Source organism: Lucilia sericata, unplaced genomic scaffold (genome assembly GCF_015586225.1).
Source record: "Lucilia sericata isolate MDLA Ls3-8-SP2 unplaced genomic scaffold, ASM1558622v1 Contig000213F_arrow, whole genome shotgun sequence".
Classification (NCBI taxonomy): Eukaryota; Metazoa; Arthropoda; class Insecta; order Diptera; family Calliphoridae; genus Lucilia; species Lucilia sericata.
This window is the reverse complement of record NW_023994241.1, coordinates 113,300-141,090: the sequence shown is the minus strand read 5'-3', so window position 1 is coordinate 141,090 and position 27,791 is coordinate 113,300. Positions and strand designations below refer to the sequence as shown.

Genomic DNA, 27,791 nt, shown 5'->3' with positions numbered 1-27,791 from the left:
TCAAAATGTGCAAGTCTGAAGTTAGTATGATGGTACTTATTCTGAGTGGACACACAGGATTACGAGCACATCTATACAAAATTGGCCGTGCATGTGGAGAGGACAGTGAAACTCTGGATCTAACTTTGACGATCTTTGCATTCGCCAAAGTTAGATCCAAGTATCTTGGAAGTGATGTTATTCCGGTAATAACATTCCTGACTAACACTGATTGAAAATTCTTAGGATAGTGGCCTAAGTGTATTTCTTCGAATTTGATGGACTATACATCCTCCTATCAACCTAACCTATATAGGGGATAGAGTCAATTATGGACCGATCCTCACATTTGACATTTAGGATCGTAAGAGACATACTCATTTGGAATTTCATAGGTATACTCGTAAGGAATTTTCTAAAGCGGACCTTATATGTGGGGTAAGGTTAATTATGGACCGATCCTCATAAAATTTGATAGGGGGATTTTTCTACTTTTTTCGAATTTCATTACTATACTCGTATTTTTAAGACATTAATGAGCGTTAAAGTCATTTTCTGAAATGACCTCATATGGGTTATAGGGTCAATTATTTTTAAAACAGTTGTGACTGTTAAAGCCGTTTTCGGGGGCCACTTATATGGGGGCTATTCAAAAACGAATACCGATATTGCCCATTTTCAATACCTTTTAATGGAAAAATTTCTGAGTGTCTACAACAGACAGACGATCATGTCTAGATCGTCATACAATTTAATAAGGATCCAGAATATATGTAGATACTTTTGTGGGTCTACAACCAAGATTTCGAAATCTATACCCCCATCTCTTTTGATGGTGGATATAATGAAGATACCTGTATAAAATTCACATACAATATGTATGTATATCAATCACTCTGAGAATTTTATTTTCCGAATCGGTTCATAATTGGTCAGAAAGTCTGCTTTCGGGAATTAATTAAATGTACAAATTTCATTGACAAAAAAAAATATCGGGATAAAAATTCGACATCAGTTTATTTTGTGTATATATACAAATCATTCTGTAAAAATTTTCGGATTAATCCATAATTGATCATAGTTCTCATATATGGTCCACTTCCGAAAGTCACCTAATCCCAAAGTTTGATAGGGAGTCTAATTAATTTATATCTGTTTAAATGGTATAACGACGGAGCTCATACATATCCAATATCCCTAGAGTGGGCCTTATAATCTATTGTGGTCCAAGAATATGTATGTATAAAATGACATAATCAATATCTAATCATTTTGGTTTGTGAGTATAAAAATGAGTATTGGTCTTAAATCTGTGGACTTTAACGTTAAGATAGCAATAATATTCTTACCAATAATTCGAAACCATTTGAATCAGCCTGAGATTTTTCGATAATTTTTAAATACTGATCTGTCAATTCAATTACGGCGATTTTCAATACGCATGCGGCCGCCAAATAAGGGAATATTCTCCATTGCTAAAATATAAACAAGGCATTTAATTACTAACAATTCTACTAAAAATACCATATAATTATAGTTACATGTAACTGATACTCGATTATAGCCATTTCGGGACCGGTTTTCTCTGGACCAAACTGCTTTCTTAAGGCAGCATAACGTATCGCTATAACAGCAGCATTTGACAAAGTATTCACAGATTCTTGCATAATACCAATACGACCAGCCGAAAAGGATTCTAAAGCGGCACCCAATACTTTGCCCGGTTCGGTGAAAACACTTTCATATGCACCCTCAGGCGTAACATCACCCGTACGATTGAGTAGATTCTCACGAGGTATACGATAGTTGGTAAATATAACGAAACCATTGTCAATGCCATTCAAACCGATCTTCTCACCAATGTCACCCACCAAGACACCCGGATAGGGCTGTAATGTTTTGGGATCTCTAACGGGTATAAGGAAACCATGTAGACCCTGATTAACACCATCCGGTGTATATAGATTAGCAAATGTCATGGCAACTGTGGATGTTTTACCCAAGTTACCCACCCAACATTTGGCAGCCTCAAAATCTGGTGTATTGATAATAAACTCCTGAGTCTCAGGATCATATGTGGCGGTGGTACGAATACTTTTCGTATTACTACCATGTGAAACCTCCGTTATGGCCAAACAGGTGACAACTTCACGATTCCAAGCTGCCTCATAATATTTCATATGTCTATCAGTGCCCATGGCACGTATGGCATTATTGAAGAGACCCACGCCCAAAGCGATTTTCACCGACAAACTGGGATTGTAGGTGTGTAAAGCCTCATTAATGCTCATTAAATATTTGGTCTTTTCACTAAACGAACGTTGTTCGATTTCTTTAGGAACTAAATCCAAATGAGCCATACGATTCATTTGCATGGCACAAATACGTTTCTGCTCATCGGTGGGTAGGAGTGCAATGGGTTGGGAGAAGAGAGGATCATTTTCTAATATCTTCCAAACCTTGTACTGTAAGTAGTGAAATAAATAATTAATGATAGCTTTTGATTAAATAAAACATTTTCAAAATCTTACCTTAATACGCAAAGCTTGTTCCTTTTCAAATATCAGCCTTAAACGTTTCCAATCAAACTTAACCCGCTTGCGATAAGTGCACAATGGTCCTTTCGGTAGGTCTGGTATAAATGATGTATCCGCACTTTGTGCCATCTCTTTGTTTACTACAAGCTAAAATGTAACAAAATAAATAAGTATTACTAAGTACGTTTTATTATCATTATTATCGATTGACATCGTAATGGTTACCGGTTATTGACCGGTTATTAACATTAATGAAGCATGTGTTTATGTATGAATTTACATTGACTGATGGAGCTTAGGAAACCCTAGAAATTACTTATTACTACTCATTAATTATACATGTCATACATATTGATTTACCTATACACAACTTTGTTTATAAATTTAGTAATGTGGTGAATAAGATATTACTAACTAATAGCAATTATTTTTTAGTGGTTAACTAGAAACAAATTTAAAGAGGGAAAGAAAAAAAAAAAACAAATATGAGGACACATTATTATTTTTTAATAAATAGCCTGACGGGTGTAGTCGGCAACGAAAGTGAGAATTTAAATGTTTTAAGGGGAAGTCTATAGTTAAGTATATAGTCTAGTCTATAGTCTAGTCTATAGTCTAGTCTATAGTCTAGTTTATAGTCTAGTCTACAGTCTAGCCTATAGTCTAGTCTACAGTCTAGTCTATAGTCTAGTCTAGTCTATAGTCTAGTCTATAGTCTAGTCTATAGTCTAGTCTATAGTAGTCTAGTCTATAGTCTAGTCTATAGTCTAGTCTATAGTCTAGTCTATAGTCTAGTCTATAGTCTAGTCTATAGTCTAGTCTATAGTCTAGTCTATAGTCTAGTCTATAGTCTAGTCTATAGTCTATAGTCTATAGTCTAGTCTATAGTCTAGTCTATAGTCTAGTCTATAGTCTAGTCTATAGTCTAGTCTATAGTCTAGTCTAGTAGTCTATAGTCTAGTATAGTCTAGTCTAGTATAGTCTATAGTCTAGTCTATAGTCTAGTCTATAGTCTAGTCTATAGTCTAGTCTATAGTCTAGTCTATGTCTAGTCATAGTCTAGTCTATAGTCTAGTCTATAGTTAGTCTATAGTCTAGTCTATAGTCTAGTCTATAGTCTAGTCTATAGTCTAGTCTATAGTCTAGTCTATAGTCTAGTCTATAGTCTAGTCTATAGTCTAGTCTATAGTCTAGTCTATAGTCTAGTCTATAGTCTAGTCCTATAGTCTAGTCTATAAGTCTAGTCTATAGTCTAGTCTATAGTCTAGTCTAGTCTATAGTCTAGCCTATAGTCTAGGTCTACAGTCTAGTCTATAGTCTAGTCTATAGTCTAGTCTAGTCTATAGTCTAGTCTATAGTCTAGTCTAGTCTATAGTCTATAGTCTAGTCTAGTCTAGTCTATAGTCTATAGTCTATAGTCTATAGTCTATAGTCTATAGTCTATAGTCTATAGTCTATAGTCTAGTCTAGTCTAGTCTATAGTCTAGTCTATAGTCTAGTCTATAGTCTAGTCTATAGTCTAGTCTATAGTCTAGTCTATAGTCTAGTCTATAGTCTAGTCTATAGTCTAAGTCTATAGTCTAGTCTATAGTCTAGTCTATAGTCTAGTCTATAGTCTAGTCTATAGTCTAGTCTATAGTCTAGTCTATAGTCTAGTCTATAGTCTAGTCTATAGTCTAGTCTATAGTCTAGTCTATAGTCTAGTCTATAGTCTAGTCTATAGTCTAGTCTATAGTCTAGTCTATAGTCTAGTCTATAGTCTAGTCTATAGTCTAGTCTATAGTCTAGTCTATAGTCTAGTCTATAGTCTAGTCTATAGTCTAGTCTATAGTCTAGTCTATAGTCTAGTCTATAGTCTAGTCTATAGTCTAGTCTATAGTCTAGTCTATAGTCTAGTCTATAGTCTAGTCTATAGTCTAGTCTATAGTCTAGTCTATAGTCTAGTCTATAGTCTAGTCTATTAGTCTAGTCTAGTCTAGTCTATAGTCTAGTCTATAGTCTAGTCTATAGTCTAGTCTATAGTCTAGTCTATAGTCTAGTCTATAGTCTAGTCTATAGTCTAGTCTATAGTCTAGTCTATAGTCTAGTCTATAGTCTAGTCTATAGTCTAGTCTATAGTCTAGTCTATAGTCTAGTCTATAGTCCAGTCTATAGTCTAGTCTATAGTCTAGTCTATAGTCTAGTCTATAGTCTAGTCTATAGTCTAGTCTATAGTCTAGTCTATAGTCTAGTCTATAGTCTAGTCTATAGTCTAGTCTATAGTCTAGTCTATAGTCTAGTCTATAGTCTAGTCTATAGTCTAGTCTATAGTCCAATCTATAGTCTAGTCTGTAGTCTAGTCTATAGTCTAGTCTACAGTCTAGTCCATAGTCTAGTCTGTAGTCTAGTCTAGTCTAGTCTATAGTCTAGTCTATAGTCTAGTCTATAGTCTAGTCTATAGTCTAGTCTATAGTCTAGTCTATAGTCTAGTCTATAGTCTAGTCTATAGTCTAGTCTATAGTCTAGTCTATAGTCTAGTCTATAGTCTAGTCTATAGTCTAGTCTATAGTCTAGTCTATAGTCTAGTCTATAGTCTAGTCTATAGTCTAGTCTATAGTCTAGTCTATAGTCTAGTCTATAGTCTAGTCTATAGTCTAGTCTATAGTCTAGTCTATAGTCTAGTCTATAGTCTAGTCTATAGTCTAGTCTATAGTCTAGTCTATAGTCTAGTCTATAGTCTAGTCTATAGTCTAGTCTATAGTCTAGTCTACAGTCTACTCTATAGTCTAGTTCACAGTCTAGTCTATAGTCTAGTCTATAGTTATAGCCTAGTCTATAGTCTAGTCTATAGTCTAGTCTATAGTCTAGTCTATAGTCTAGTCTATAGTCTAGTCTATAGTCTAGTCCATAGTCTAGTCTATAGTCTAGTCTATAGTCTAGTCTATAGTCTAGTCTATAGTCTAGTCTATAGTCTAGTCTATAGTCTAGTCTATAGTCTAGTCTACAGTCTAGTCTATAGTCTAGTCTATAGTTATAGCCTAGTCTATAGTCTAGTCTATAGTTATAGCCTAGTCTATAGTCTAGTCTATAGTCTAGTCTATAGTTATAGCCTAGTCTATAGTCTAGTCTATAGTCTTGTCTATAATCTAGTCTATAGTCTAGTCTATAGTCTAGTCTATAGTCCAGTCTATAGTCTAGTCTATAGTCTAGTCTATAGTCTAGTCTGTAGTCTAGTCTATAGTCTAGTCTATAGTCTAGTCTATAGTCTATAGTCTAGTCTATAGTCCTAGTCTACAGTCTAGTCTATAGTCTAGTCTATAGTCTAGTCTACAGTCTAGTCTATAGTCTAGTCTATAGTCTAGTCTATAGTCTAGTCTATAGTCTAGTCTATAGTCTAGTCTATAGTCTAGTCTATAGTCTAGTCTATAGTCTAGTCTATAGTCTAGTCTATAGTCTAGTCTATAGTCTAGTCTATAGTCTAGTCTATAGTCTAGTCTATAGTCTAGTCTATAGTCTAGTCTATAGTCTAGTCTATAGTCTAGTCTATAGTCTAGTCTATAGTCTAGTCTATAGTCTAGTCTATAGTCTAGTCTATAGTCTAGTCTATAGTCTAGTCTATAGTCTAGTCTATAGTCTAGTCTATAGTCTAGTCTATAGTCTAGTCTATAGTCTAGTCTATAGTCTAGTCTATAGTCTAGTCTATAGTCTAGTCTATAGTCTATTCTATAGTCTAGTCTATAGTCTAGTCTATAGTCTAGTCTATAGTCTAGTCTATAGTCTAGTCTATAGTCTAGTCTATAGTCTAGTCTATAGTCTAGTCTATAGTCTAGTCTATAGTCTAGTCTATAGTCTAGTCTATAGTCTAGTATACGTCTCATATACTTATGACCAAAAACGTTTTTTCAATCTCAATGACACGATATTCTGAAAACTTTGGTACTTTTGAATAGTCGGCATATGCTATGGTCGCGTCGTCCTGTTTTCTTCTGACAATTTTAAGTTTATCCAAACTTTAGTTAGTTAATTCCTTCACATACCTGTCAGCTAATAAATCATCGCATAAATAATTACAGGTTAAATGTTAATATCAGTTATTTGTGTTTTTATTTTATCGATGCATAAAACTCTAATTGAAAAGTCTATAAAGAAAACATTGATTGTTTCCCAGCAAAAAATCTGAAATTTTTAGTAATAGCCAGTAGTTATTTCATACATTACTTGGTAATGAGTGTTCATTATCATCCACATTATTTCATTTAGCTGAATAGGTTATTACTGGTAAAGAACAAAGCAATTTGGATTTGTTATGGCTCAATTGTCTAGGTCGTTTATTTAACAAACAGGGGGTTCGTGGTTCGACCCCTGCTGGATACTGTTTATTTTTTTCAAAGTGACATTCATTTATATATTTTTGTAAAATGCCGTTCTGAAAATTACAAAAGCAACATGTTAATGGAGCATCGAGTAAGCGGCTGGAGTGAGAAACATAGAAAACAACGGAATGTCTGCGTTCAAATCCCGGCCGAGGATTTTTTTATTTTTTGTTTTCTACATACAAAGTCGGCCCAAAATAACTAGCTATCACATAACATATTTGTAGGTTTATTTGTAACTAGTTATTTCGCAAATTTTTTGTAATCAAATTAGTAACCATTTATTAATTTGTTTAAGGTAGGTACATATTATTTGAACCTCGTCGAACAAAAATAATTAGTTATTCACCCCAAAAGTAATTAGTTTCCACGTGATTCCAATATTACTTTCTAGATTACTAGGTAACGATAATTTTTGCTGGGTTACAATGATATTTTATCATTTACTGTCAATGTAAATATATATTAATGACATTTATTATATTTTAAACAAATGCCAGAAATGTGTATTTAATTAAAACAAAAAAATATATATAAAATTCTATTTAATTAATTAATTTAATTGTTGCTATTAACAAAAGGGGAATTTTGTCGGAATCAACGGACTGATTGATTAAAGAACATTTTGAATTGAAAAATTTGTATTGTTTCTAAAGCTACGTTAAGTTAAAGCGAAAAATTTCAAAGCCCGGTTTGCTTAGTTAGATTAACTTTTCATATATTAATTAATTGAAGTTACTTTTAAACTTAGTTATTATTAAATTGTTTTTATAAAACAAAAACAAAAAGTTTAACAGTTTAGAATCTTTATAATCATAAAATAAATAAATAAATAAAATTTTCTTTGATCTATACTAAACATATGTATAAGTGTTTGTAATGATAATTTCAATTACAGTCATTATAAATGTTATAAGTGATTTTAAATTTTGAAAAGTCGTTCGTTATAATCAGTGCTCATAGCCTATCTTCTTCTCGCCAGTGCCATATCTAAGTATTACTCAGATTCCGAAAACAAACACGTGTAAATTGTTTACATTAAACGTAACAATAGATCTATTTAAACAACATTAGTAAAGTTTATCTTATCAAATAAATTTCATTTACACTCCGGGAAATAATTATAAACCTAATGTGTGACACAATTTTTATTAATTTACCATACAGTCGAAAAATATACGCCTCTTAATGTAGAAGGATGAAGATCGTCTCGTAAGTGTCACAAATAAATTTACAATCCTAAGCTATAGCATAGAATAGCCTAAAAATTTGACTGTAGACTAGATTATGGACAAGACTTTAGACTTGACCATAGACAAGACTTTAGACCAGACTATAGACCAGACTATAGACTAGACTATAAACTAGACTATAGACTAGACTATAGACTAGACTATGGACTAGACTATAGACTAGACTATAGACTAGACTATAAACTAGACTATAGACTAGTTTATAGACTAGACTATAAACTAGACTATAGACTAGACTATAGACTAGACTATGGACTAGACTATAGATTAGACTATAGACTAGACTATGGACTAGACTTTAGACTGGACTATGGACTAGACTTTAGACTGGACTATAGACTAAACTATAGACCAGACTATAGACTAGACTATAAACTAGACTATAGACTGGACTATAGACTAGACTATAGACTAGACTTTAGACTGGACTATAGACTAAACTATAGACCAGACTATAGACTAGACTATAGACTAAACTATAGACTAGACTATAGACTATACTATAGACTAGACTATAGACTAGACCATAGACTAGACTATAGACTAGACTATAGACTAGACTATAGACTAGACTATAAACTAGACTATAGACTAGACTATAGACTAGACTATGGACTAGACTATAGACTAGACTATAGACTAGACTATAAACTAGACTATAGACTAGACTATAGACTAGACTATGGACTAGACTATAGACTAGACTATAGACTAGACTATGGACTAGACTAGACTAGACTATAGACTAGACTATAGACTAGACTATAGACTAGACTATAGACTAGACTATACACTAGACTATAGACTAGACTATAGACTAGACTATAGACTAGACTATAGACTAGACTATAGACTAGACTATAGACAAGACTATAGACTAGACTATAGACTAGACTATAGACAAGCCTATAGACTAGGCTATAGACTAGACTATAGACTAGACTATAGAATAGACTATAGACTAGACTATAGACTAGACTATAGACTAGACTATAGACTAGACTATAGACTAGACTATAGGCTAGACTTTAGACTAGACTATAGACTAGACTATAGACTAGACTATAGACTAGACTATAGACTAGACTATAGACTAGACTATAGACTAGACTATACACTAGACTATACACTAGACTATACACTAGACTATACACTAGACTATAGCCTAGACCATAGACAAGACTACAAGACTATAGACTAGACTATAGACTAGACTATAGACTAGACTATAGACTAGACTATAGACTAGACTATAGACTAGACTATAGACTAGACTATAGACTAGACTATAGACTAGACTATAGACTAGACTATAGACTAGACTATAGACTAGACTATAGACTAGACTATAGACTAGACTATAGACTAGACTATAGACTAGAATATACACTAGACTATAGACTAGACTATAGACTAGACTATAGACTAGACTATAGACTAGACTATAGACTAGACTATAGACTAGACTATACACTAGACTATAGACTAGACTATAGACTAGACTATAGACTATACTATAGACTATACTATAGACTAGACTATAGACTAGACTATAGACTAGACTATAGACTAGACTATAGACTAGACTATAGACTAGACTATAGACTAGACTATAGACTAGACTATAGACTAAACTATAGACTAGACTATAGACTAGACTATAGACTAGACTATAGACTAGACTATAGACTAGAACTATAGACTAGACTATAGACTAGACTATAGACTAGACTATAGACTAGACTATAGACTAGACTATAGACTAGACTATAGACTAACTATAGACTAGACTATAGACTAGACTATAGACTAGACTATAGACTAGACTATAGACTAGACTATAGACTAGACTATAGACTAGACTATAGACTAGACTATAGACTAGACTATAGACTAGACTATAGACTAACTATAGACTAGACTATGGACTAGACTATAGACTAGACTATAGAGACTAGACCAGATTATACACTATAATATAAACTAGACTATAGATAAGACTATTTACTAAACTATAGACTAGACTATATACAAGACTATAAACTGGGATTATTGATAAAACTATAGATTGGACTGTAGAGTAGACTATATATATATATGAAAAACTACCAAAGTTTCCACGTCTATTCCTGCGGCTAGTGGTATCCATAAACTCTATCTAGAACTTCTAGATCACAACAGTTACTACGACCTACTCAGTGTTCTTTTAATTATTTCTCACGCTGTTACTACGTCATTTGATTTCAAAATTTTTCTTAGATTTATATTGTGTTCTCAGTACTTATACTATTTATTGTACAATTTGTAACTGTTTACCTTATAAATTATTAAATATTGTACTCATATTTATAACTTTTGTATATACTGAGGTATGAAATTTATTGAAAAGGCCACCACATATAAAAATCAAAATAATGAAACAAAAATGATGATGAATTAATTTCATATTTTTAGCTGTATTACTAAATGGTTATTAAATAAGTTTTATTTTTGTTATTAAATATTATTTATGAGATTTATTTTTAGCTTAGAGAGAATGTTTAAATTATTAAGTTTAATGTGAATTATAGTGTCTGATTAGGGGATAAATAATTTATTTATAAAACATGTGGCGTTTTGGTAATTACTAATTAATAAAGAAAATATGTAGGTAAAAAAATGTGTAGTCGTAATGAACGAAAGTATGACACCCTAAATAAGATAAGTGTATAATAAAGAAATTTGAGAACATTCGCAGTTCGAGTCTGAGTTGGAAAACTACTCTCGCATCATCGCCATTAATATTTTAAGGGCTAATGTTTGTTGGCTGACTGGCTTTCGACTCTCACGACTCCAGTCGTTTTACCTCGAAGTGTACCCTACAGTGCAATATATTATGCAATAATTGACGTATCGTAATTGAAACAATTTACTTAATATTAGTCAATATTTTTACCTTTAACTGTATAGTTTGTAATATTTACTATGAAAAAGGTTTCTGATAAAAGTACTTCAATTCAAGTACTTAAGCCTAAGATCAATAAAGTGAAACAAAACAATATTTTTATAAAGAGATAATTGCAAAAAGTACCTAGTTGAAAACGATTGAGCTGGTTCTTTACCCACATTTGAAACCTCATTAGTTTTGAAAACCAAACAAGTAAGAAAGTTTGGTAGAAAATGTTCAACCGTTAACGGCCGATCTCTTTAAAAGAGATAATTGTAAAAAGTACCCAGTTGAAAAGGCTAATGTAGGTAACGAATCGGGGAGTTTGGCATATTATAAATCGAAGAATAATTTAAACAAATATTTAATTCAAACTACTACAACAAATACCTAATGAAATTATTTTGATAAAGCACGATTAGTCATTCTCATAAAGCCCTTAAACTTATGAAAAAACCCTCGTTTGTTTAACTTTTAACTTTATAATATTACTTAATGTATATATTCCAAAAAAAACAGACTTGTCAAAAGTGAACAATGTTATCACTAAGAGAAATTGAGACAGAATGAAAATGTCTAGAGTGCAAACTATTTAACTGCTGATTCAGTGGGTTTATGTAAATAAATATATTTTTAAATAAAAATAAATAAAGTAAATGTAGGTACATTGTGGATAAAATGACGGTGACAGTGAGTTGTGCCAACATACATACATACATATAAACATTTAAGATAAATATGGAACCTAGTGGTTGATCTAAAAAACTGATAAAAACTTTAATATAAAAGAAGTGTATTTTTGTACAACAATGTTTTAAAAATAATTATGTTAATGCAATAACAATAGTTATCTGCATATAGATCTTAGAAATTTTAATGGGCAGTACTTAGGGATTCTTCACAATAATGTAATCAGGTCATCATATATCAATCATAACCCCCAAATGATCTTGATGATCCTAGCCTTAATTGTTAAAATAAATATCGATAAAATCACAAATAAGGCTTTTCGTTTGTGTTATAACAAGGGGAGAGCTATGGGAATCAGTCCTCGGGCCCTTTTCAGAAGAACAGGGTTAATCCCACTAACCCACGCTTTTATAAACCACAAATGTTTTAAAAAAAGCGCGATTAGACCAATTCTAACTTATCCTTCAATAATCCGGTGGACAGTCCAGTCTATAGTCTAGTTTATAGTCTAGTCTATAGTCTAGTCTATAGTCTAGTCTAGTCCTATAGTCTAGTCTATAGTCTAGTCTATTCTATAGTCTAGTCTATAGTCTAGTCTATAGTCTAGTCTATAGTCTAGTCTATACTCTAGTATAGTCTATATGTCTAGTCTATAGTCTAGTCTATAGTCTAGTCTATAGTCTAGTCTATAGTCTAGTCTATAGTCTAGTCTAGTCTATGTCTAGTCTATAGTCTAGTCTATAGTCTAGTCTATAGTCTAGTCTATAGTCTAGTCTATAGTCTAGTCTATAGTCTAGTCTAGTCTATAGTCTAGTCTATAGTCTAGTCTATAGTCTAGTCTATAGTCTAGTCTATAGTCTAGTCTATAGTCTAGTCTATAGTCTAGTCTATAGTCTAGTCTATAGTCTAGTCTATAGTCTAGTCTAGTCTATAGTCTAGTCTATAGTCTAGTCTATAGTCTAGTCTATAGTCTAGTCTATAGTCTAGTCTTTAGTCTAGTCTATAGTCTAGTCTATAGTCTAGTCTATAGTCTAGTCTATAGTCTAGTCTATAGTCTAGTCTATAGTCTAGTCTTTAGTCTAGTCTATAGTCTAGTCTATAGTCTAGTCTATAGTCTAGTCTATAGTCTAGTCTATAGTCTAGTCTATAGCTAGTCTATAGTCTAGTCTAAGTCTAGTCTATAGTCTAGTCTATAGTCTAGTCTATAGTCTAGTCTATAGTCTAGTCTATAGTCTAGTCTATAGTCTAGTCTATAGTCTAGTCTATAGTCTAGTCTATAGTCTAGTCTATAGTCTAGTCTATGTATAGTCTATAGTCTAGTCTATGTCTAGTCTATAGTCTAGTCTATAGTCTAGTCTATAGTCTAGTATAGTCTAGTCTATAGTCTAGTCCATAGTCTAGTCTATAGTCTAGTCTATAGTCTAGTCTATAGTCTAGTCTATAGTCTAGTCTATAGTCTAGTCTATAGTCTAGTCTATAGTCTGGTCTATAGTCTGGTCTATAGTCTAGTCTATAGTCTGGTCTATAGTCGGTCTATAGTCTGGTCTATAGTCTAGTCTATAGTCTAGTCTATAGTAGTCTATAGTCTAGTCTATAGTCTAGTCTATAGTCTAGTCTATAGTCTAGTCTATAGTCTAGTCTATAGTCTAGTCTATGTCATAGTCAGTCTATAGTCTAGTCTATAGTCTAGTCTATAGTCTAGTCTATAGTCTAGTCTATAGTCTAGTCTATAGTCTAGTCTATAGTCTAGTCTATAGTCTAGTCTATAGTCTAGTCTATAGTCTAGTCCTATAGTCTAGTCTATAGTCTAGTCTATAGCTAGTCTAGTCTAGTCTATAGTCTAGTCTATAGTCTAGTCTATAGTCTAGTCTATAGTCTAGTCTATAGTCTAGTCTATAGTCTAGTCTATAGTCTGTCTATAGTCTAGTCTATAGTCTAGTCTATAGTCTAGTCTATAGTCTTAGTCTATAGTCTAGTCTATAGTCTAGTCTATAGTCTAGTCTATAGTCTAGTCTATAGTCTAGTCTATAGTCTAGTCTATAGTCTAAGTCTAGTAGTCTAGTCTATAGTCTAGTCTATAGTCTAGTCTATAGTCTAGTCTATAGTCTAGTCTATAGTCTAGTCTATAGTCTAGTCTATAGTCTAGGTCTATAGTTAGTCTATAGTCTAGTCTATAGTATAGTCTATAGTCTAGTCTTATCTAGTCTAGTCTATAGGTCTAGTCTATAGTCTAGTCTATAGTCTGTCTATAGTCTAGTCTATAGTCTAGTCTATAGTCTAGTCTATAGTCTAGTCTATAGTTAGTCTATAGTCTAGTCTATAGTCTAGTCTAGTCATTAGTCTAGTCTATTAGTCTAGTTCTCTAGTCTAGTCTATAGTCTAGTCTATAGTCTGTCTATAGTCTAGTCTATAGTCTAGTCTATAGTCTAGTCTATAGTCTAGTCTATAGTCTAGTCTATAGTCTAGTCTATAGTCTAGTCTATAGTCTAGTCATAGTCTAGTCTATAGTCTAGTCTATAGTCTAGTCTATAGTCTAGTCTATAGTCTAGTCTATAGTCTAGTCTATAGTCTAGTCTATAGTCTAGTCTCTCGTCTAGTCTATAGTCTAGGTCTATAGTCTAGTCTATAGTCTAGTCTATAGTCTAGTCTATAGTCTAGTCTATAGTCTAGTCTATAGTCTAGTCTATAGTCTAGTCTAGTCTATAGTCTAGTCTATAGTCTAGTCTATAGTCTAGTCTATAGTCTAGTCTATAGTCTAGTCTATAGTCTAGTCTATAGTCTAGTTATAGTTAGTCTATAGTATAGTCTATAGTCTAGTCTATAGTCTAGTCTATAGTCTAGTCTATAGTCTAGTCTATAGTCTAGTTATAGTCTAGTCTATAGTCTAGTCTATAGTCTAGTCTATAGTCTAGTCTATAGTCTAGTCTATAGGTCTAGTCTATAGTCTAGTCTATAGTCTAGTCTATAGTCTAGTCTATAGTCTAGTATAGTCTAGTCTTAGTCTATAAGTCTAGTCTATAGTCTAGTCTATAGTCTAGTCTATAGTCTAGTCTATAGTCTAGTCTATAGTCTAGTCTCTAGTCTAGTCTATAGTTAGTCTAGTCTAGTCATAGTCTAGTCTATAGTCTAGTCTATAGTCTAGTCTATAGTCTAGTCTATAGTCTAGCTATCGTCTAGTCTATAGTCTAGTCTATAGTCTAGTCTATAGTCTAGTCTATAGTCTAGTCTATAGTCTAGTCTATAGTTCTAGTCTATAGTCTAGTCTTAGTCTAGTCTATAGTCTAGTCTATAGTCTAGTCTATAGTCTAGTCTATAGTCTAGTCTATAGTCTAGTCTATAGTCTAGTCTATAGTCTAGTCTATAGTCTAGTCTATAGTCTAGTCTATAGTCTAGTCTATAGTCTAGTCTATAGTCTAGTCTATAGTCTAGTCTATAGTCTAGTCTATAGTCTAGTCTATAGTCTAGTCTATAGTCTAGTCTATAGTCTAGTCTATAGTCTAGTCTATAGTCTAGTCTATAGTCTAGTCTATAGTCTAGTCTATAGTCTAGTCTATAGTCTAGTCTATAGTCTAGTCTATAGTCTAGTCTATAGTCTAGTCTATAGTCTAGTCTATAGTCTAGTCTATAGTCTAGTCTATAGTCTAGTCTATAGTCTAGTCTATAGTCTAGTCTATAGTCTAGTCTATAGTCTAGTCTATAGTCTAGTCTATAGTCTAGTCTATAGTCTAGTATATAGTCTAGTATATAGTCTAGTCTAGTCTATAGTCTAGTATATAGTCTAGTCTATAGTCTAGTCTATAGCCTAGTATATAGTCTAGTTTATGACCTTATCTATAGTCTAATTTAGCCTATAGACTATTCAGCAGTCTGTGTAGCATAGTCTAGTCTATAGTCTAGTCTAGTCTATAGTCTAGTCTATAGTCTAGTCTATAGTCTAGTCTATAGTCTAGTCTATAGTCTAGTCTATAGTCTAGTCTATAGTCTAGTCTAGTCTAGTGTATAGTCTAGTCTATAGTCTAGTCTATAGTCTAGTATATAGTCTAGTCTATAGTCTAGTCTATAGTCTAGTCTATAGTCTAGTCTATAGTCTAGTATATAGTCTAGTATATAGTCTAGTCTATAGTCTAGTATATAGTCTAGTCTATAGTCTAGTCTATAGTCTAGTATATAGTCTAGTATATAGTCTAGTCTAGTCTATAGTCTAGTATATAGTCTAGTCTATAGTCTAGTCTATAGCCTAGTATATAGTCTAGTTTATGACCTTATCTATAGTCTAATTTAGCCTATAGACTATTCAGCAGTCTTGTGTAGTATATATTCTAGTTAATACTGTAGCAGAAAATTAGTTTAGTACTTTAAAACTCGGAAACTTTGAGTCACTAATCTGAGAAAAGGTGTTCAAACGAAACATTTGATTTATGTGAGTTACTATCTGATCCTTTCCAATTGCCTATCGTTAAGTAATAATTAACACTATTTTCAAACAGTGAATTCTTTAAAAACTCTGACAATATAAACGTAATGTTAAAAATATCTAAAATAAACTTAATACAAAAAGTAAACGATATTTAACCACGTGTTTATATTGACTTAGTTATATAGTGATAAAAACTATGTAAAAATAATAATAACAATAAAAAAAAATAATTATCTACAGCATGTAGATTAACATAATAAATGTTTATTTAACACAAACATCTTAATTATGGCTGCAGACAAACTCAAAACTACTTGAGTCATTCGTATATAATATTTAATGCTATGTTCTAATGGCAAAGTGAGATTTGTTAATTCGCTCTCTGAATAATTATTATTGTGAATTATAACGTTTTCACGACACACTCTTAATTTGTGTTAAGAGTTCAAGACAGTTCTGTGAATCATCATAGTCTTAAAACGTTTGAAGTTGAGACCACTGACATTTGCTTCGGAAGTGGTTCACCTTCGGAAGTGGTTCTGTGGAAGTGTTTTAAATTTGATTTTATTTATGAACTAGTTCTTTAAGCAATGATTTTTGTTTGAATCTGTCATCCTCGTATCAAGTACTAGGGAAGCTTTAGAGAACCTAAAACTAGTTCTTGTTTTGGCGATTTTTGTGGAACAAGTGATAACAAATAATAAAAAAATCTGAATAATGAACTAATGATGTGACTCGGTTCGTTATGTAAATTGAATCGCGAATGTTAGCGTGAATAGACTTCTTAAGCTTAAAAACTAGTTGATTTTCAAAAAATATTAGTAATCGGGAAAATAGTAATGACAGATAATAAGAGATATTATGTATAATTTAAACACATGTAAAACAATTTAATGGGTTGACAATCGATCGCATGTCAAATTGTGCTAAATGTTTATTTCCCTACAAAACGCCCCTTTATTTTAATATTCCAATATGCAGTTATACTTTATTAATTTTTATTATTATTTTAAAACTATTACTTGTCAAAACTTATCAGATGTTGTTTAACATTTTTTTGAAATATGAACTGGAAAACATTAACATTTCTCACTTTGAAAGAAAATTGTTTAGTGTATTAAACGAATTTATCATTTAAGGGAAATTATGGCTGGTTCATTAAGCTATGGCAAGGTTATTATATTAAGGTATATATTTAAAATGCAGTACACCTCATTCTTGCCTTATGTCTCTACCTTTATTTGTTGTAAAGTCGTTTTTGGCCAAAACCAAATAATTTGCTCAAGTTTGTACTACAGTCCAGCCTTATTAAAGTTACTATGTTCACACTTAAACAAATATTTCATAAAACAAAAATAAGTTATATTTCGGCAAATCTGTATTTAATTTTATTACATCATATTGTAATATCCTACAACATTAATTATTCCGAATCTTAAATGTATTTAGTTACATGTCACGCTTTTGTGTCAAATATTTCATTGATGTGAACGCATTATAGTTTATTTTAGGAAACAATTTAGGTGTGACGTTAAAGTAAGCGTTTTAGCTTTTATTTTTTTGTAAGATATTACATTGTCATTGTAAAAAATTGCCATGGATATAGAAAAAATAATAATAAATGTCAGATATAAATCAGATGAAATAAATGCAAAATATAATCGTACTATTATCATGTAATTTCCAGGAAATACAATATGATAAGTCCAACAAAATGTACTTAAGTATAATTCAAGAAGTTTGGATTTTCTATTTACACAGACTACACTTACTCTTACACTTAGTCTTGCTATAAAACTAGAACAAGGAGTAGGGACAATCATAAAGTATGTATATGTTTCGAGGTATCATCCTAAAAGCCTACGAATATCAGAGAGGGATGGAAATGTAAATTGTGTTCACAGCGTGACCTTAAAGCCAAGTATATAAATATCAGAGAAGGGCATGTTGGTTTCTCTGTTTATACCGGAATTACCACCATAGGTTTTCTGTGAGTAAGAACTTGTCTTTGAATTATTTGATGGATTCGTATTTCGGTCTAAGTGCTCTTGCCGAATCAACTAAGGCCATCCCATTTTTGTGGTGGTAAACGGAAGTGATGTTTTTGCATCTCGGAAGTTACGCAACGGGGTAGCAATGATCAAGGGGCTCGAGTACTGGAGCAAAGTACTTGTACATGAACCGGCGGGACCATGTAGAAAAATTGCGTCATATGGGTAAGAAACGCAGAGGCGGTGGATCAGCCAATGGTTGTAAAAGTACCACCATAAAATTAGGCCGTCATGGCAGGTGTTCACGAAAAACTCCTCTGTCCAAAATCACAAGTAATCTGACACGATTTTTGTTTTTCCTCGGTAACGCCCGTTAAGTTAAAGCATTATCCATTATTTTTAGAAACCTCACACTCAAATGATTCCTCTCTAATATGAAAAATCTGAAAAAAGGGAACCTACCGGTATTTCTAACATGATTATATTCGTCAATAATACATCTTTGAGACAATTTGAGACAAAGACGATATGGTAGATTCCACTTTTTGTGAATAAAAAGCAGTCATTTAAGAAGGCTAAAAGAGTTCCTATCGAGGGCCAATTTCTATAAAATACAGTCAGAGAATATTTTGGATATTATGCAAGTGGTTATAGTGGACCACTTTAGGGCCTTGTCTTCTAACGCCAAATCTTTGGACATGTTTGATACATCGGCCAGGGGGAAATTAATGGCCATTTGTGAAATAGTTTCATGAAAGGTTGACCAGTTAATTTCGCATTCCTGAAAAGCACAACAACTCAACAGATAATCATCTGTATTGGGACAGGAAATACATGCCAAAGAGCAGGTTTTTAGCATTATTACATGGAGGGCTTAAATAAATTAAACAGCGTCCATGTAAATTTAAGTGATTGATCTGTAAAAAGTTATAATAATCAGATTAAGGGAAAGGCCAAGCTCATCACAGAAAGTTTTGGAGTCCAGTCTTCTCATGTCAGCATTTTGCTTGATGTTTGTAGTATAAATTTCTACACATACTTCCAGAAATGTTCTGCTTATCATTTGTAGGTTGATTCAATGAACAAAGCGATCATGTCTCAGTGTGTTTAGCCTATCTAAGTCTAAACTCAGATTTAGTAAAAATACAGTAAATATTTGAGCTAAAGAGTTGAACTCATTACTGGCTCTGTAATAGGAAACCGTTTTTACATTCCATCCTCTTTTCATAGACTGACTCATTCGACCTTCAGCATTACATTTCCAAGTGAGACCTTGAAAATGCTTTAAAAAAGTGATCGAATTTCCGGGATTTTATGTATATCAATTCTTCTAGATCGTTTTTTCATGAGATCAGTTATCGTTGTTCTAAATCAGAGACATTAAACAGGATTTTAAAAAATTTCAAAAATTCCCCAAAAAATGATTCCCAGAAAACTAACACAGATCATTATGGAAACCCTAAGCACACAACTAAAACAGATGTTGCATGCAGATGACGGTCAAGGTTGAGCAAAAAAAAACCGGCTTTCTATAATTTATTTACCCATGCCACAGACACAGAACGAAACACCAACTCAACAGGCACAACAACACAATCAGCAGACAGAGAATGGAAAGCGAAAAATTTAAACAAAAATTGTATACTAGACGAACGAAAGAAACACTTGAGTGAATTTGACGTGCATAAAATTATTAACTGTTTATGAGAGAGTGTGTGTGCGTAAGTAGTATCTGTGTGAATATTTTTATTTTTAAGTAGAAACTATGTGTTTGTATGTAAATTAGAAAATATGAATTGATCATGCAATAATAACAAAAAAATAAACAAAATATTGTGTTGATTTCTATCTAAATATTCTAGTTGTAGAATAGAAAAGTATAGAAAAAAATTATTTTTTATCTTTCTATTTCTTTATTCTTTTTTAATGACTTCATCCGTTGTTGGATGAGGAATATTAATAAAAAACAAAAATTATACATATACAAATGCGACAGAAGTCACCTACCAACCAATCATAAACATATTTATTCATCATACACTTGGAGAATTTATTGCAAGCAAAATCTTCAAAAACTAAATTAATGATGTTTTTTAATATTCAACAGAAACCGGTTTAGATAAAATTTTCGGCAAAAATTATGCAGTTTAAATAACATTTACCTCAGAAAAATTCTCACTTCTAGAAATCGTTAAAATGTTTTCAAAAATTTCTCCAAGTGTATATCCAATTTTGTACTTCCAGCCACAAATGTGGTTGAAAATACAATTATACCCAAGAAAATTTTATATTGAGGCCATTATTTAAACTCGCAACGAATAATAAAGAAGAATACGACAATTTTATATACAAGTTCTTCAAATCGCGTTCAGTCATTCGGTTGGACTATAGTGACGCATAAATTAACTTCCTCCATATGAGCGCGCAAACTTACATAACAATTGAAAGAATATGTTGTACTATTTACGATTGTTATGTGATTAGTGAATATAATTATTAAAATTTTTCAAAAATTAAGAGAATAAAGAATGGAATGTGACTGTCACAACTGATTGTTCATTAATCAAGGCAAATAGTAACCCCTTTTTATATACTGAAACAAATTTTTGTGCAATAACTAATTATAGCTCAGACTATATAGCCCACATGATAGACAAAAACGGATTATAAATGATATCATAGTCCACACTATAGACGAGACAATACTTCAAACTATAAACGAAACTATAGACGAGACAATAGTCCAGACTATAGTCCAGACTATAGTTCAGACTATAGTACAGACTATAGTCTAGACTATAGTCCAGAATACAGTACAGACTATATTCCAGACTATAGATGAGACTATAGTTCAGACTATAGATGAGACTATAGTTCAGACTATAGTCCAGACTATAGTTCAGACTATAGACGAGACTATAGTCCAGACTATAAACGAAACTATATTCCAGACTGTAGAATAGACTATATTCCAGACTATATACAATACTATAGTCGAAATTATAAACAAGACTACAGTCCAGACTACATCCGTCAATCTATACTACAGTCCAGACTATAGACGAGACTATAGTCCAGATTAAGACGAGACTATATTCCAGACTGTAGACGATACTATATTCCAGACTATAGACGAAACTATAGACAATACTATAGTCGAAACTGTAAACAAGACTATAGTCGAAACTGCAAACAAGACTATAGTCCAGACTATAGTTCAGACTATAGTCCAGACTATAGACCATACCATAGACCAGACCGGAATATAGTCTATAAACGAAACTATTGACCAAACTATAGACAAGACTTTAGAGACTATAAACCAGACTACAGAAGAGACTATAAACCAGACTACAGAAGAGACTATAGTCCAGACTATAGACGAGACTATAGTCCACACTATAGACGAGACTATAGTCCAGACTATAGATGAGACTATAGTCTAAATTACATACGAGACTATATCCCAGACTATAGACAAGACTATAGTCCAGACTATAGACGAGACTATAGTCCAGACTATAGACGAGACTATAGTCCAGACTATAGACGAGACTATAGTCCAGACTATAGACGAGAATATAGTCCAGACTATAGACGATACTATAGTCCAGACTATAGACGATACTATAGTCCAGACTATAGACGATACTATAGTCCAGACTATAGACGATACTATAGTCCAGACTATAGACGATACTATAGTCCAGACTATAGACGATACTATAGTCCTGATTATAGACGATACTATAGTTCAGACTATAGACGATACTATAGTCCAGACTATAGACGATACTATAGTCCAGACTATAGAAGAAAGTTTAGTTTAGACTGCAGACGAGACTATACTTCAAACGAGACTTTACTCCCGACTACAGACTAGACTACAGTCCAGAATACAGACGAAACCATAGTACAGACTGTAGTCAGGACTATAGTCCAGCCTATAGAGTGTACTATAGTCCAGACTTTAGACGAAATTGTGGTCCAAACTATAAACGAGTCTATAGTTCATACTATAGAAAAGATTATAGTCCAGTCTATTGATGAGACTATAATGAGGACTTAAAATAAGACTTTATTCTAAATCTTAAACTGTACTACATCTTAAACCATACTTTAGGCGAGACTAAAGTTCAGACTATAGATAAGATTATATAATCCAAACTTCTGACTATGGAAGAGAATATAGTTCAGATTATAAACGATACTATAATTCGAATCGTAGAAGAGACTCTAGTCCATACTATAGACGAGACTTTAGTTCATTTTCATTTAGTCATTTAATCAATGTGAAAAACATACATATTCTACTAACAAATTATTTTCAGGTTAATGAGGTGTTTGCCCGTTATATGTGACTGGTGAAGAAATTAAGTAATGTTTCATTTTGAAATGAAACGTTGTGATAATTATAAAATGTAATAAAATATGGAAATATAAAAATATGTTTTTTTATAATTATAATTACGTTTATCTAGCAATTATTAAACAAACAAAATACTTAAGGGATTCACAGTTGTTTTGTTTAAGTGATGTGTCATAAAAACTATAGTTGCTTAATGATTTCGAAATGAAATACAAGTTAAAAAATAAAAAAATATATACTATAAAAGTTCATATTATTAAAAAGTTTATAGTATTAAAAACTGTAAAAATATAAAATGTCTTACAAAAAATATAAAACTTTATTTTTTATAAATTGTAACATTTATATATCTCAATAGAACTGGATTGCATTTTATAATAAGGTTTCTGATAATTGAATATCAATCGATCATTCCTCAATTCTATATACTATTTTCAAATTCTTTATTAATATTCCCAAATTCCTTTTTCCTTTACTATATACATACATACATTTATTTATTCAGCTTTAATTTACCATCAATTTGTGCTCAATTGGAATCCAATGTCTAAATATGAAAATTAAATTGTATTCTGCCGAATATTTAATGTCAACAAAAATATTTATTTATTATTATTATTAATTTTATGATACACATCATCAATTAAAATGCTAAAAATTTCAGCACTTTCGTTTTTTCGATAAAATTCTTTCGAAAATTATTCGTATATGAACTAGATACATATATTCGAATATGAACTAGAACTGCTTTAGAACTTAACAAGAAGTTAACTAGAACTGAATTACAACTAGAACTGAACATGAGCTGAACTAAAACGGATGTAGAACTGAACTAGAACTGAACTAGAACTGAACTAGAACTGAACTAGAACTGAACTAGAACTAGAACTGAACTAGAACTGAACTAGAACTGAACTAGAACTGAACTAGAACTGAACTAGAACTAGAACTGAACTAGAACTAGAACTGAACTAGAACTGAACTAGAACTGAACTAGAACTGAACTAGAACTGAACTAGAACTGAACTAGAACTGAACTAGAACTGAACTAGAACTGAACTAGAACTGAACTAGAACTGAACTAGAACTGAACTAGAACTGAACTAGAACTGAACTAGAACTGAACTGAACTAGAACTGAACTAGAACTGAACTAGAACTGAACTAGAACTGAACTAGAATCTGAACTAGAACTGAACTAGAACTGAACTAGAACTGACTACTAGAACTGAACTAGAACTGAACTAGAACTGAACTAGAACTGAAACTAGAACTGAACTAGAACTGAACTAGAACTGAACTAGAAACTAGACTGAACTAGAAATGAACTAGAACTGAACTAGAACTGAACTAGAACTGAACTAGAACTGAACTAGAACTGAACTAGAACTGAACTAGAACTGAACTAGAACTGAACTAGAACTGAACTAGAACTGAACTAGAACTGAACTAGAAACTGAACTAGACTAGACTGAAACTAGAACTGAACTAGAACTGAACTAGAACTGAACTAGAAACTGAACTAGAACTGAACTAGAACTGAACTAGAACTGAACTAGAACTGAACTAGAACTGACTAGAACTGAACTAGAACTGAACTAGAACTGAACTAGAACTGAACTAGAACTGAACTAGAACTGAACTAGAACTGAACTAGAACTGAACTAGAACTGAACTAGAACTGAACTAGAACTAACTAGAAACTGAACTAGAACTGAACTAGAACTGAACTGAACTAGAACTGAACTAGAACTGAACTAGAACTGAACTAGAACTGAACTAGAACTGAACTAGAACTGAACTAGAACTGAACTAGAACTGAACTAGAACTGAACTAGAACTGAACTAGAACTGAACTAGAACTGAACTAGAACTGAACTAGAACTGAACTAGAACTGAACTAGAACTGAACTAGAAACTGAACTAGAACTGAACTAGAACTGAACTAGAAATGAACTAGAACTGAACTAGAACTGAACTAGAACTGAACTAGAACTGAACTAGAACTGAACTAGAACTGAACTAGAACTGAACTAGAACTGAACTATTACTGAACAAGAACTGAACTAGAACTGAACTAGAACTGAACTTAGAACTGAACTAGAACTGAACAAGAACTGAACAAGAACTGAACTAGAACTGAACTAGAACTGAACTAGAACTGAACTAGAACTGAACTAGAACTGAACTAGAACTGAACTAGAACTGAACTAGAACTGAACTAGAACTGAACTAGAACTGAACTAGAACTGAACTAGAACTGAACTAGAACTGAACTAGAACTGAACTAGAACTGAACTAGAACTGAACTAGAACTGAACTAGAACTGAACTAGAACTGAACTAGAACTGAACTAGAACTGAACTAGAACTGAACTAGAACTGAACTAGAACTGAACTAGAACTGAACAAGAACTGAAATAGAACTGAACAAGAACTGAACTAGAACCGAATTAGAACTGAACTAGAACTGAACTAGAACTGAACTAGAACTTAACTAGAACTGAACTAGAACTGAACTAGAACTGAACTAGAACTGAACTAGAACTAGAACTGAACTAGAACTGAACTAGAACTAGAACTGAACTAGAACTGAAGTAAAACTGAACTGGAGCTGAACGAGAACTGAACTATAACTAGAACTGAACTAGAACTATATTTTAACTAGAACTGAATTAGAATTGAACTAGAAGTGAACTCAACTAGAACTGTTCTAAAAGTGAACAAGAACAATTCTAGGTTTGGTTTAAGTTAGGTTACGTGGGTTGCTTTGTAGTTAGCGAGTTCACTCGGAAGCTTTGTGGCCCATTGTGATACCCTTAGAATTGCCATTCCCATATGTTGAGATTTTGTATATATAGGAGAATGGTTTCATGTCAAAACTAAAACTAAGTAGAACTGAACAAAAGTAAACTAGAAATTTGTAGACGATCGACATTTTTCAATTCACCAATTCATATTTCTTCCATATCTACAGCAAACATTCCCTTCACTATTAACCTAAATAAACACATTAAAGGAAATTGAATTTTATTTTAAGTTACAAAATGGCACAATAATTAAATTGTCTACTGTCTGCTTTCCAGTCATTCATATGGGGGCCGTTCGTGTTTTCACCATTTAAAATGAATGTTTAAAATTAGTTTTTGTTTTACTATAAATCTATTATACAAGGTGGTTGTTTACATTACTATTTCAAGCTATTGGTCCCACCTTATTTCAAAATGTTTGTAGTCATCATTATAAAACGCCTATAAGGTCTATCTACTAACTGGGTTTAGATTTTACAATGACTACTTAGATGTATTTGATGTTATATTACAAAAAAAAACTGCGAGGAAAGGTTGCGTGTTTTAAATAATTAGAACATTAAGAAAATAACAATATTTCAACTGTGAACTTTGAAATAGATGGTAGATAAAAAGGGCTAATTTGGAACTTTAAGGAAAAAGTAAGAAATTATTATTATTTTGGCAAAGTTACTAAAAGAAAACCTAAAGGTTAAACTGAACTAGAAAAGAAGTATAACTGGAGAATTAAACAAGAACAGAAATAGAACTGAACAAGAACTGAACTAGAACTGAACTGAAATTAAAGTAGAACTGAACTAAAATTGAACTAAAACTGAACTGAACTAAAATTGAACTAAAACTAGAACTGAACTAGAACTGAACTAGAACTGAACTAGAACTGACTAGAACTGAACTAGAAACTGAACTAGAACTGAACTAGAACTGAACTAACTGAACTAGAACTGAACTAGAACTGAACTAGAACTAGAACTGAACTAGAACTGAACTAGAACTGAACTAGAACTGAACTAGAACTGAACTAGAACTGAACTAGAACTGAACTAGAACTGAACTAGAACTGAATTAGAACTGAACTAGAACTGAACTAGAACTAGAACTGAACTAGAACTGAACTAGAACTGAACTAGAACTGAACTAGAACTGAACTAGAACTGAACTAGAACTGAACTAGAACTGAACTAGAACTGAACTAGAACTGAACTAGAACTGAACTAGAACTGAACTAGAACTGAACTAGAACTGAACTAGAACTGAACTAGAACTGAACTAGAACTGAACTAGAACTGAACTAGAACTGAACTAGAACTGAACTAGAACTGAACTAGAATTGAACTAGAATTGAACTAGAACTGAACTAGAACTGAACTAGAACTGAACTAGAACTGAACTAGAACTGAACTAAAACTGAACTAGAACTGAAGTAGAACTGAACTAGAACCGAACCAGAACTGAACTTGAACTGAACTAGAACTGCACTAGAACTGAACTAGAATTGAACTAGAACTGAACTAGAACTGAACTAGAACAGAACTAGAACTGAACTAGAACTGAACTAGAACTGAACTGAACTAGAACTGAACTAGAACTGAACTAGAACTGAACTAGAACTGAACTAGAACTGAACTAGAACTGAACTAGAACTGAACTAGAACTGAACTAGAACTGAACTAGAACTGAACTAGAACTGAACTAGAACTGAACTAGAACTGAACTAGAACTGAACTAGAACTGAACTAGAACTGAACTAGAACTGAACTAGAACTGAACTAGAACTGAACTAGAACTGAACTAGAACTGAACTAGAACTGAACTAGAACTGAACTAGAACTGAACTAGAATTGAACTAGAATTGAACTAGAACTGAACTAGAACTGAACTAGAACTGAACTAGAACTGAACTAGAACTGAACTAGAACTGAACTAAAACTGAACTAGAACTGAAGTAGAACTGAACTAGAACCTGATAGTAACTTGATAACTGAACTAGAACTGCACTAGAACTTGAACTGAAATTGAACTAGAACTGAACTAGAACTCTGAACTAGAACAGAACTAGAACTGAAATAGAACTGAATAGACATGAACTGAACTAGAACTGAACTAGAACGGGAAACGAGAATTCTGACTAGAACTGACTAGAACTGAACTAGAACTGAACTAGAACGGAACTAGAAGAACGGAACTAGAACTGAACTAGAACTGAACTAGAACTGAACTAGAACTGAACTAGAACTGAATATAAATGACTAGAACTGAACTAGAACTGAAACTAGAACTGAACTAGAACTGAAACTAGAACTGAACTAGAACTGAACTAGAACTGAACTAGAACCTGAACTAGAACTGAACTAGAACTGAACTAGAACTGAACGAGAACTGAACTAGAACTGAACGAGAACTGAACATAGAAATGAAACTAGAACTGAACTAGAAACTGAACTAAGAACTGAACTAGAACTGAACTAG

At 32.4% G+C, this 27,791-nt stretch overlaps 1 protein-coding gene across 2 annotated transcripts in view; it reads right to left on the bottom strand.

Moving 5' to 3' along the window:
• LOC119602186 (peroxisomal acyl-coenzyme A oxidase 3) overlaps positions 1-27,791 on the bottom strand; it is a 37,793-nt gene that overhangs the window by 2,918 nt on the left and 7,084 nt on the right. Inside the window, exons 2-4 of one of the 2 annotated variants that reach the window (XM_037953566.1) lie at positions 2,511-2,663; positions 1,521-2,444; positions 1,329-1,454 (exon numbers count right to left, since the gene is read on the bottom strand). In XM_037953566.1, the coding sequence (XP_037809494.1) occupies positions 1,329-1,454; positions 1,521-2,444; positions 2,511-2,645 (1,185 nt within the window). In that variant the 5' untranslated portion in view covers positions 2,646-2,663. Of the gene's footprint in view, positions 1-1,328; positions 1,455-1,520; positions 2,445-2,510; positions 2,735-27,791 lie in introns of those variants that run through there. The other variant, XM_037953567.1, reaches the window with a different exon arrangement.